This window comes from Otolemur garnettii, unplaced genomic scaffold (genome assembly GCF_000181295.1).
Source record: "Otolemur garnettii isolate 467f Iridium unplaced genomic scaffold, OtoGar3 scaffold00024, whole genome shotgun sequence".
Lineage (NCBI taxonomy): Eukaryota > Metazoa > Chordata > Mammalia > Primates > Galagidae > Otolemur > Otolemur garnettii.
Window position 1 is genome coordinate 1,856,507 of NW_003852419.1, and position 12,826 is coordinate 1,869,332.

Here is a 12,826-nt window from a genome sequence, read left to right on the forward strand (position 1 = left end):
AAAAAAAAAAAAAAAAGAAGAAGAAGAAGAAGAAGAGAGCTGTCAATAGGTAGGGTGGGTGTCTTCATAGAGATATCTTACATTTGATAGCTTCTACCCTTTTCTTGTAAGAAAAAAAAATGATGAGAATAGAGGTGTTGTTGAGTTGGGCAAGGGCACAGGTACACGTAGGGCCTCAGTACCTATATTTAATGGATGAACTGGTGATGAACAGTGCTCAGAAAGTAAAGTGACAGATAAGAATAAGTGGTGAAGGAGACAATGCCTGTAATTGGTTTGGAAGGGAGGCAAGATGAGCAGTGCAGAGTCTCAATGTTCTAAGTGAGTGAGAAAATAGGAAGGAATAAGTAAAAGGATGTGAGGGGGAATGTAACATACACAGTTGATGTGACAAATGCAGCTTGTTTCTACTAGAAGATTATAAGTAGACAAGTGAAGGTCAAGGCCCGGAGGGAAAGGGAAAAACTGTTGGTCAGGGAAAGATAACTAAAACATACCATGTCATTATCTTCCCTGTCTTCATTTTCAGCCTACTATAATTAATCCTTACCTTCTTACTCTATTCCTAATTCATATTTTCTGCCTGAAGAAGAAAAAATACATTTCTGATCTTAAAATGTTCCCTACTATGTAGGGCAAGAAGACTACATATTCGTTAGCATTTGGGGCTTCATAATGTGAAATCTTTCAATTCAGCATTAAAAATGCCAGCTATAATTTTTGAGAAGATATTTAAGATCAAGGAAGTAAAAGCTCCTTATGAAAAAGTGCTAAAATATTTAACAATTTTAAATGTTGCTAAAGTAAAAAAAAATTTCACTACTATTCATTATTTTCAAAGGCTTAAATGTAGCATTTGGGGCAAATACTTTTCTTTATTAAACTCACCAAAGATTTACCATCAATGATTTCTCCTATGCAACAGCAAACCATTTATTTTGTGAATTTCCTGGGTCATCCTTGGTTCAAGTGGAAGCAAAGGTCTTGATGATGCCTTCCAAGTTATGAATCATAAACTCTCTATCACAATCTTCCTCCTATTGGATCTTCCTGTCTAGCATGGGCAGCTGGAATTTTCTCTCTTCTAGCATGAGCTGTGAATCACCAAGGGAGATTCCTAAAAGTCCATGAGATGGTTGACTGAATTCCCATATTCTTTTCCTGCCTTGTTATTTGAGAAAACCTCTTGGAATTCTCCAGCCCACTGGGGTGCTCTTCTTTCTAGGCCTCAGTGCTTACAGTATATCCCATATAATTAAGTGGTTAACAGACACTATGTCAGGTTCACAGCATGTGCTTTATCTCACTGGCCTGACTGCTAGTTCTTTAAGGATAAAGATCTTTTCCTTTCCTTTGTGTCTTACCCAAGACCTGACACTAGCTAGGTACACAATGGATGTTTAACAAATACTTGGTTCATCGATTAACTGACTGGATTCAAACTTTTAGTGTGAATGGCAGCAATAGGCCATAGATTATCATCATTGTCAGAAATTTCACCCAAGAATGTGACTATGTGCAGATCAAATCACTTGTTCTAACATGACCTGAACTGGCTTGTTGAAGTAACAGATAACACTAAAGAAAAGCTAGTCCCTACAAGTTTTGTTTTTCTAGCTTGCTTTGTCAATGCATTCCATAAGAGGCGAAATCCTCATTCCTTTTGCTCAAAAACATATTTAGAAAATGGTCTTAAAGAGATCTGGCACCAAAAACAAAGTCAGCCAGGTCCCTTCTAGAAGTGAGAGATAAAAACTGGCGACAGATGATGGAGTATCTTTTTATGCCAAAACTCTTTGCAAAAAAAAAAAGCCATGCAATCAGAAAACACGATTTCATGCCACATGGTGAACCTCAGCTACCCTTGAATGGAATTTGGAAATTTTGATCAAAAGGGCATAAGCACAGCTCTCCAAATAAAAGTGCCAGGTAGAGCCACAGTAAAAAGAAGGCAGAGTAAGTAGCTGCCCAAGCACTGTGATTTCACCAGCATTAGGAAACAACCTTACAATCTCTGCTTCTAGGTCCTCCCTGTGTAAGGCCTTAAATGCTATGACCAGAGGTTCGCTGCTTTATTTCAAAATGTATGGCTTTGTAATATAACAAACAGCTCCATGGAAGGTAATGTTAGGGACACTTACACATATGCAAGAAATAAAGGAATGGAAATAAGCAAGGCCCATACATAAAGGAAAACCTGAGAAGCTGAAAATACTCAAGTAGCCCTGAACATCTGCATTTTTAACAATCTGGTCCCCAAACCTGAGCTGGTATCAGACAGTCACATTAACGAAACTAATGGGCTAGGGTTTCCACACACGATCCCTTCTTTCACTCAACAACTATTAGCAGATTACAATGGGGAGGAGAGACTCCTTTCCTGTAATTTCTTACTTTAAGCCTCAAGGAACTTAGTATAACCACAGGTCAGGCAGAATTTTGGACATGCAAGCTGGCCAGGGGAGGAAATTCTACGTAATGGTTAAAGTTCAGGAAGTTCTATTTCTCCGTACATCTCTATTCAGAGATCCTTTGGGAAATTTGGATAACAAAGAGTTATCTGTTTTAATCATTCTTAGGAAAAGCATCTCTGACTTCTCAACAACTCAGATGTTCCTTATGCATGCTAGAAAACAAATGTGGCTTAAGCCAACATCTGGAACAGAGAAAAATATAGCAACCACAAAAAAGATAATTAAATTAATAAGGAATGCTCTTTAGACATAATATCTCATAGGCCAAAAAGATGTTTTCAGAACTATCAAAAAAATATTTTCAGAACTATCTGGAACAAAGTTATAAAAGTTACTTAGAGGCTAAATTTAAGTGGGTTAATTGCGGGATACCATCTAGGAGCAGACCACTGTGACCTTGTGGGCCATCCCAAGAATAGCACCCCAACTTCTTTTCCTTGGGAGATTGGGAAATCCATGAGCAAAATGTACAAATACGGGTTGCAGGTTTAGAGGCAGATTTACCATTTTATTCAGAATTTACTACTGAGTTGCTTAGACATCCCAAATCGATACTGTGATGATGATCTAACTCAGCTTCAGATGCATGGAGAAAGCTTTTAAAAGATATGAACAACATGTGATCAGTTTTCCCTGAACACTTTCACTGATGGGCAAGCTCAGTATTATAGAAATATGTCCATTTCCTCAATGAATAATACTAATTTTCACAAAATTCTTCTTTATATTAAAAGCTGAAGTCTATCTCCTACTTTACTACTGGAAGTAAAAAAGAGAAATTATGTGCCTTCTGCCATATGGCAGCCTCTTAAGTATGCAAAGACCGTTACCATGCTGCCCCTAAGTCTTTTCCAGTCTAACTGTTTCCAGATGTTTAGCTTCCTTCACATCATGGTCACCTCCCCTGGATAAACATGAGTTCATCAGTGACCCTTCTAAAATGGGGAGCCCAGAGCAGAATAACAAGCAGAATAATGTGCATGTATAGGCTAACTAGCGGGCTTCAGAGGGACCAGTCCCCACTATCTGGAAGCAGCAACAGTGTCACACTGCTTTCTCAAGGTTCAACAGGAAATTTCATTCCCCAGGAATTTTCTTTTTCTTTTTTTTTTTTTTCATAAAAACAATAATGAAGCCAAATATCCCTCATTCTGTATGTACACACTTTTCTAACTTTTAAAAAAATCAGAATGTGGTACATAGACCTATTAAATGTTATCTTAATAGTCTCTGCCCATCTATCCAGTCTTCTAAGGTTATTGTGAATCTTCTTTTTAAATCATAGACCATATTAAACATATAAAAGAGTATAGAGAATAATATGACATTCAACATTTGCCCAACTCCCAGCTTAAGAACACATTACAAATATAATTGCAGCTTCTAGCCTATGGCTCTTAAATTCAATCTCTTCCTCCCCACGCAGAGGTAATGGCCATGTGCCTGAATTTGTTTGCCATGCCCATTCTTGAAGACTATTTCGTATCTTGATTTCCTCACAGATTTGATAAACATGCAATCTACTCTGTCTTCATTTAAGTAAATAATTCAAATGTTGAATAAAGTGGCACCGTTCTCATCAACCAGTCCAGTAATCCCATCAAAACAAAGTGGTGACTCAGGCATGACTTATTCTTAGGGAATCCTTACTAGTTCTCAGCAAATAAACTACAAAGTGCTTGCAAGTGATACATTTAATAACTCAGTCTAAAACAATCAATAGCAATACAATTGTCTGGTCACGAACAAAATATGCCTTTTCCTCTCTCTTCTGGAAATCCTTCTACAGGCTCCTGGCACAACACTTCCCCAAAATTACTCACATAATTCTGGGCTCACTTCTACCTAAGAGTAAACCCATTTATCTGGGTTCAGGGATATGCCTTCATTCACTTCTACCCAAGAGTAGACCCATTTATCTGGGTTTAGGGATATGCCTTCACTCACAGGATACAGGGCTCTTCTTCTATTGCTTCATCTGCATCTGGTTTCAGGGTTGAAAATAAATCTGCTCTCTATCACTATTACACTATCAATTGACCCCTTCCTCTCCAGAATTTTTCTTAACATGCAAAGTAAGGAGCATTTACCTTCTATTTTGTGAGCAGGATTGCTCCCATTATATAGGTGATAATAGGAGCTTCCACTCCTACACAGGTTCCCTATTTGTGCTGCATTCACCTGGGAGTCTTTCTCCCATGTGTTTTGGCTTGTTTATAATTCTATGACTATGAACAGAAAAATGGTGCACACACACACACACCCTCTTCTAATCTTATCAATCCAGACTCTCCTTCATTCGGCTGTAACAACTGCAGCAGGGTAGCTACAAGGGGGGGGGCCTCCACAGTGGCTCACTGGAAGGCAGTCAGAAGAGAAGGGTCTGCAGTGCAGGAAGGTAGTTATAGGTTCATAAGGCCAGAGAGAACCTAGGTAACATCCTGTTCAACACCTTAATTCGACAGAAAAGGAAACAGAGGGTCAGAGAGGTAAAGTCACAAAAGCAAATGTCAGAACACAATACTTCCAAAAGTCGAGTGAGCCTCTTTTTTACAAAAACAGTAATCAGAGGGGTACAAAATGTGTCTCTGGTATTGTAGGACTACAAGTCTCTGAGTACTTCATAGGTACACATATCTGCTCAGATACAAAAAGTTTCAGTTCCAAATTAGTTTCATTTTCCTGTTACTCAATCTTACCTTGTGATCAAACCCAGGCCAGGTAAAGAAAGATAAAAACAAACCAAAACACCCCATAGCTGCTTCTGCTTGGGAGGAGCTTAAGGCGTATTTGGAGAGAATAAGCACTGAACATTACAAAATGGTACAGTAACAAACATGCTGGTGACATTCAGAGAAGGGACAGGTGATGAGGAGGACAGAAAGTGAAGAGGGCATGACTTCCTTCTCAGCAGTATTTTAACCACTCTTTGCCTCATTTTTCTCTATATAAAACAAATTTTGCCTTTACTTATCTACATGGATTCTGGAAAAGCAGAACAAATAGAAATGTGAGGTGCGGCCTGGAAGAAGAGTATTATAATCAAAAATGATAATAGAAGTCAGCTACTTTCTACTGCAAAAACCCCAACTCTACACCATGGAAAACAACTTCTTTTAATTTCATTGCCTGAGTAAGGAGCAAAGTGATAATCCCCTAATTATATAACTTTCAAGGAAAAGAAAACAAGAGTCAATATTATTTCCCAAAGTCATAGGCTTAAAAGGACCAACAAACTCTTAGTTTTTGTAAACCTAACCTTCTCCTAAGTCTTTGTAAACCTAACCCATAATTCTATGAAATATTTTTAAAATATATAAAATATGCTTTTTCCAACTCTCTGATTGTTGACTAGCTATTCATATTTTAACTAAAAAGTTTCTACTTCATAGGCCTGTATGGGTGATTTCCACTGTCATATGTTCAAGATTGTATTGCTATTTGTACTTCAATATTTGTTAGAGAAAAGAAAAGCAGGCCAGCTCAGTGGTGTGCACCTATAATCCCAGCTCCTTGGGAGGCTGAAGTAGGAGAATCACTTGAGCTCAGGATGTCAAGGCCAATCTGGGCAACACAGTGAAATTCTCTTTTTCTATTTTTTTTTTTTTTTAAAGGGCCTGGCGGGGAAAATCCTTTTAAAAATACCCCCAAACCTGGGTGTATGGCTTCTACCTATAATCCCAGCTACTTGGGAGGCTGAGATAAGAGGATCACTTGAGGCCAAGAGTTTTTTTGTTTCTTTTATTTTTTAGCAAGAAAAAGAAGTTTTATTAATTAATTATACACAACTTTGAAGGGTGCCAGCTGCTTTCTGGAAATCTAAAATGTTGGGTTTCAAGGCAGCTGCCTATCTCCCAAAATGTCAGGGTTTCAGGCAGCTGCCTAGGTCCTTGGTTCTTGGCCAAAAAATGACCAGACACTCTACAGTAAGTCAAGCATAAGAGAAATTTTATTACAAAAGAGAAAGATAACTTTACAAAGTAAGAATAAGGGCTCGGCACCTGTGGCTCAAGTGGCTAAGGCGCCAGCCACATACACTGGTGTGTATGTGGGTTCGAATCCAGCCTGGGCCCACCAAACAACAATGATGGCTGCAACCAAAAAATAGCCAGACGTTGTGGCGGGCGCCTGTGGTCCCAGCTACTTGGGAGGCAGAGGCAGGAGACTCGCTTGAGCCCAGGAGTTGGAGGTTGCTGTGAGCTGTGATACCATAGCACTCTACCCAGGGGAATAGCTTGAGGCTCTGTCTCAAAAAAAAAAAAAAAAAAAAACAAAGTAAGAACAAGGTATAGGCTTACAAAGCAAGAGATGTTTGCCATAGACTGCTAACCAGCCCCCACTGTCATGACAAATAAAGGCCAAGGCTAAGCGTTTAAGAGCAGTGCAGGCAACACAGTGAGAGCCCCATTTCAGCAAAACACAAAAAATAAAAAAATTAGCTGGATATGGTGGCATGGGCTTGTATTCCTAGCTAGCTACTCAGGAGGCTGAGGCAGGAAGATCGTTGAAGCCCAAGAACTCAAGATGATAGTCGCTATTATTGTGCCACTGCACTCTAACCTGTGTGAAAGTGAGACCCTATCACTTAAAAAAAAAAAAATGGTTCCCCAAAAAGGCAGTGAAGGGACTTCTCCCACATGTATACTCACAGGTAACCACATCGGTCCACACAGGTAGTAAGAGCCTTATCCAAATGATAGGTCTCTTGTGTCCTGGGCCTTTGCTCTGTTCAAGACTCCATGGTCCTACATTTGGGGCATAAGTGGTTTCCTATGAAACTTGAAACTCATTTGTGAAAGGGAACTCAAAGTTGCATGTCCAGAAACTTGGGTCTCTGAAAAGACTTTCGAGTCTTCTAAAAGACTAGACAAGTGGGCCTTGGTGACTTGGGTTCAGAGAGCCAATCGGGCTTCCTTTTAAAACATGAATCACTCTCTTTTGTGGTATTGGATCTAAAAAATGAATGGTATTAAAATGAAGACATCATATTCTCAAGATAAAGGACTGTCTATTTGAATCCAACATGGCATCATAAAATACGATGGATTAAAAAAATTTTAAACAAAATGTTGGGATTAACATTATCATTTTTATTTCAAAATGATGCAACAGCCATAACTACATATAAACTTTGGAAAAGTTCAAATGAGTAACTTCTAAGATTTAAGTCAACAAAGAAAATCAACAGAGAAATAAGTTTGGATGAATTCTTAAATGTGGAATAAAGAACTAAGTATATAAATAATGCTACAAATACAGAGAGGAAAGGAACAAGAAGTCAGTACACGTAAGTCAAAAAGAAATAAAAAGATGTTGCTGAGGCTTTTAATTTTTTCATTGGGCAATTCACTTTAGCACAGTCAAAGCAACCTTTGCGCTACTTCTACAAGCCAAAAAATTTTTTCTTTAGCTAAACTTATAGTATCCACAGGCCTGATTAGAGCACTTCCAAGCACATAAATCACCATTAACAATGCTACAAAAACAAAACACTGCCCATCCACTATGCATACACCATCTTTTTAGCTATTATCTCTAGTCAAAAGAACATATTCTTTACTATGACTAGAACCACAAACATTGCCCAGAATGACAGGTTTTATGATCAACCTTTCACTCTCTTCATGAATAAACTTCTCAGAAATAATCTAAATCAAATGTGTATAGTTTCATCAAATTCATTATTTTTAAAAACTCTGCTTATCGGCTTGGCGCCTGTGGCTCAAGTGGCTAAGACACCAGCCATATACAGCTAAGGTGGCGGGTTTGAATCCAGCCTGGCCCACCAAACAACAATGACGGCTGCAACCAAAAAATAGCCGGGCGTTGTGGCGGGCGCCTGTAGTCCCAGCTACTTGGGAGGCTGAGGCAGGAGACTCGCTTGAGCCCAGGAGTTGGAGGTTGCTGTGAGCTGTGATGCCACAGCACTCTACCCGTGGGGACAGCTTGAGGCTTTATCTCAAAAAAAAAACTCTGCTTATCATTCATTTCCCCAGTGAACATTTTGGGGTTGCATGGGTTGATCTTGTACTAAGTTGATGAAACCCAAAACTGGGTTTTCTAACTCTAAATCTAGGGTTCTTCCACTTCACCAAGGAAGATGGTCAAGAAAGAAGAGCCAGCCCTCTTCTCTATCTGGCCGCAGAACAAGCCCATAACCCTAGACAACTGTCTCCACTTGTGCCCAATCACAGATGGCAGATCAATCCAGTCAGCCACCTTTGCTACAAGAAAAGCAAAGTAAGGAGCATATCCCCCCAGTGGTAGGGACACTACTTCCACACCACTTAAACAGCCTGTACTCAGAAGCACCAACTATGGATATAGGCTCTTCATCTCTCTCAGTTGCATAAATTTCAGGCCTCATGTGCCCTTCTTCCCAGCGAAGCTAAAGTTACTGGCTACAAAACAGGCATCTGCTTATTTTGGTATAATAGAAAGAGGACATCTAACACTCTTTTTTTGTTTGTTTGTTTGAGACAGTCGTATCCTGTTGCCCAAGCTAGAGTACTATGGTGTCAGGCTAGCTCACAGCAACTTCAAACTCCAGGGTTCAAGCGATCCTTCTGCCTCAGCTCCTGAGTAGCTGGTACTATAGGCACCTGCCACAACATCTGGCTAATTTTTTTTCTATTTTTAGTATTCACAGGGATCTCAAGCTGATCTTGAGCCCTGAGCTCAGGCAATCCTCCTGCCTTGGCCTCCCAGAGTGCTAGGATTATAGGTGACAAGTCACTGTGCCTGGCCAACATCTAACACTCTTGAAAAGCTCTACAGTCTTGGGTTCAAATTCCAGCTCTATAAGTGGATTGCTCTCTGAAACTCAATTTCATCAGCAGAAAATGGAGGTGATGACACCTGTTCTCAAAGTCACAGTAATCAAAATACTCAGTTCAGTGCTGGGCAAAACATCAGGGCTCAACAAAGGTGGGTTTACTTCCCACTGACCCAGCTGCTCTGAACACCTTCTTGCTCATTTTCTGCCTTCTTAGGTCAAAATCTATATCTTACTAAATCCCTTAAATAGCCTTACCAAGTATGACCCTACCACAGCCTATTAAAATCATCTCTGTGTGGCTCTGACGGTGTTTAAGTTCAATACCCCAAATTTAATTTTGCTATTTAAAGTATGATCTATAAACCAGCAGCAATGGCATTAGCTAGAGTTTGTTCAAAAGGCAGACTCTGGGTTCCACCCTAGACTTCCTGAGTCAGAATTTATATGATACCTGAGCAGTAGTATGTTTACATCTTAAGGTTTGAGAAGCATTGTTCTATAACACACAGGTACTCGATCAGAACCTATTTACTTTCCAATTAAGATATCAATTATGGCACTTCTGCTGTTGGTGGTGCTCCTTTAATGTTTACATAGGTAGAAAGCAACCCATGGCATTTTCACTGGATAGACGGGATGATCACAAACTTCTTATTTTGCATCTTTTGGTTTAAAAAATGATGCACTAAGTACACTGGCTTCAAAGCAATATTTAAATATTCTATATCAATGCAATCTTTATTATACAATAGGTAATTTGAGTATAACATATGAACATTCTGGTTACTGTAAACTAATTAAACAACAGGTTGGAAGTATACTTTCAATGTAGTTATATCGTGTATCTAGGATACAATGAATAAGACTGATTAGCACAAAACTTCCATAAATGGAAGGTTCTCAATATAGATGTAGAGGTTCTAAAGCAAATCTTTGTCTCTAATGCACTGTGAGTTTGTGCTCATACCTTTACCCCTTGTATCAACTTTCTGAAAATGGTTCTTAGTTCTTTCCAGTTATTCATGGAAAAAAATAATTTGAGGCCTCTGACTATCACTCAGATTCCTAAAATGAATCACCCTGGATGAGGGAAACTGGTAACTTTGAGTATCAGGAAACAAAAACCAGTCTGAGTGAGTCATCTCTGTGATCAAAGATAACACAGCCACAGCCAGGGCTTGGTACAAACAAATGGCTATAGCTATCACATGCCAGGATCTCATGTTTAATGGTTTCTCACATTAAAACTCATAAGTCAGCTCTCTGAAACCAGGAAATAGAACCCAGGACACCACATACATAAAAAACTCACTCTCTTGAGTTTAGGTTCTTATCCTTCTGCTCTAAGTGATTTTGACTTCTGGTAGGTTGTTAAAAACGAAGGTGCTGTTTTATTAAGAGGCAAGCAGAAAGGTAAAAATTAACGATAGGATTGTGAAATATTTCATAAGAAAATTCAGTACTTCTTGGATGCCTATAGATTGAGGTCTTTGATCCAAAATGAACAAGATAATTCGAAGGTACCAGATGCCTGAAAAAACGTAACACAGGAAGTGGTAACAACTGCTAGAACTAGAAAAGCAGTTACTTTATTCCATGCATTCTCTATATTCACAGCTCTCTTTCAGGCACTCTAAGCTTGGGAGAGAAGATGAGTAGGCACTGCCATCTATACGCTACCCATTTCATCCCTAGCAGAATCCTCCAGAGTGAGGAGCCAGGTGTCCTGAAATCCTCTTGAACCCCTGGACAGGAGATATACACCAAGGCCAAGCCTGCCCCTTGCTGGTCAGGCTCAAAACAGAGACAATGCAAACACCAGCTTACCTTTTTCAAAAGCAGCATCTCCTATCAACACTACCTGACAACTAGGCAGGGCTCCAAGGAAAACATACACAGGTTCTACGCACAATATAAATACCTTCTCTGAAATACTAAAGACCAGTTGGGAGTAATGGTGATAAGCCCCAGCCCCTGCCTTCACAAGACCCCAGCTAAAAACAGTACAAACAAAAAAAGGGAAGTGGAAGGATAATTGGCAGAAGGAGGAAGGGCATTTGGCAGGAATCTCACCTATGGGGCACCTTGTGAGCGTGTATGACACACCTCCTAGGTGACAGGCTCTTTCAACTGGAATTTAACCCTGGAAGTGACAACTGTGTAATCTAAAAATCTGTACTCTCGCATTAATTTGAAATGAAGGGAAAAACAAGCAAACAAATAAAAACACTCCCCACAAAACTACTAAAATTTCTGAAGAACAAAATAAAGCATTCCCATAAATCTCCACACCTACCCCCATTATTTTCCCCACAGCATGAAACTACCTCATAATGAAGGGGACAAAAGGCGCCATGCTGAGAGTAGAAGCAGTGCCATCCATCGGGGAGGGGTAGAGTCTCTCCAACACCAACAGCAAGAGAAACATGCTTGTATGATGACTTGGTCCTGCCATATCACTGAAAAAAATTATTACACATAAAAGATTTAAAATTTAAGTAGTGAAAGGCCAGGCATGGTGGCTCACGCCTGTAATCCTAGAACCCTGGGAGGTCGAGGCAGGTGGATTGCCTAAGCTCACAGGTTTTAGACAAGCCTGAGCTAGAGTAAGACCCCCAACTCTAAAAATAGCCAGGCATTATGGCGGGTGCCTGTAGTCTCAGCTACGTGGGAGGCTGAAGCAAGAGGATCACTTGAGCCTGAGAGTTTGCGGTTGCTGTGAGCTGTGATGCTACAGCACACTACCAAGGGTGACAGAGTAACACTCTGTCAAAAATAAATAAATAAATAAATAAATAAATAAATAAATAAAATAAAGTAAAATTTAAGTAGTAAGGTACTATCTTCAAACATTTCTTCTCCTTAATAATTAATGTATATGAAGTAAGGGTCTCTCTGATCAAGGAGATAGTTCTCCTTTTTTTCATTTTTTTCTCCATTCACTTATCTTCCTAATGAGTATGATAGGGAAAAATTATTGGCAAACTTGTGGACCAGGCTTTTCCACACAATTCTCTTCTCAAAGCTAATCATTTGCTTAACTAGAGTCTGCAGTTTTGATTAGAGCTTTTCGTATTGTAGTAAGGTGGAAGAAATGTGAAACTTAGACATCTAAATGTATTTAAGAAGGCATGAACAGGCAGTTACTAGGGCCAGAAACGCCTCCCTGCATAAACTACTAATATGAAGAAGTGCATCATAGGCTTGGCGCCTGTGGCTCAAGTAGCTAAGGTGCCAGCCACATACACCTAAGACGGCGGGTTCGAACCCAGCCTGGGCCCACCAAACAACAATAACGGCTGCAACCAAAAAATAGCCAGGTGTTGTGGTGGATGCCTGTGGTCCCAGCTACTTGGGAGGCTGAGGCAGGAGACTCGCTTGAGCCCAGGAACCGGAGGTTGCTGTGAGCTGTGATACCACAGCACTCTACCCAGGGGGACAGCTTAAGGCTCTGTCTCAAAAAAAAAAAAAAAAGAAGTGCATCATAAACAGAAGGAAAATTCATTAATATAACTTTATTTTCCAATTCTAGACAATTACTGGACATCAAGTACAAAAATTGCTAGAATACAAA

General features: G+C 39.7%; 1 protein-coding gene across 3 annotated transcripts in view; it reads right to left on the reverse strand.

Annotated features, from left to right (window-relative positions):
- THADA (THADA, armadillo repeat containing) overlaps nucleotides 1–12,826 on the reverse strand; it is a 331,550-nt gene that overhangs the window by 170,096 nt on the left and 148,628 nt on the right. For all 3 annotated transcript variants that reach the window (XM_023512128.1, XM_023512127.1, XM_023512129.1), the window contains one exon: nucleotides 11,580–11,711. In XM_023512128.1, coding sequence (XP_023367896.1) covers nucleotides 11,580–11,711 — 132 coding nt within the window. The remainder of the gene's footprint in view (nucleotides 1–11,579; nucleotides 11,712–12,826) is intronic.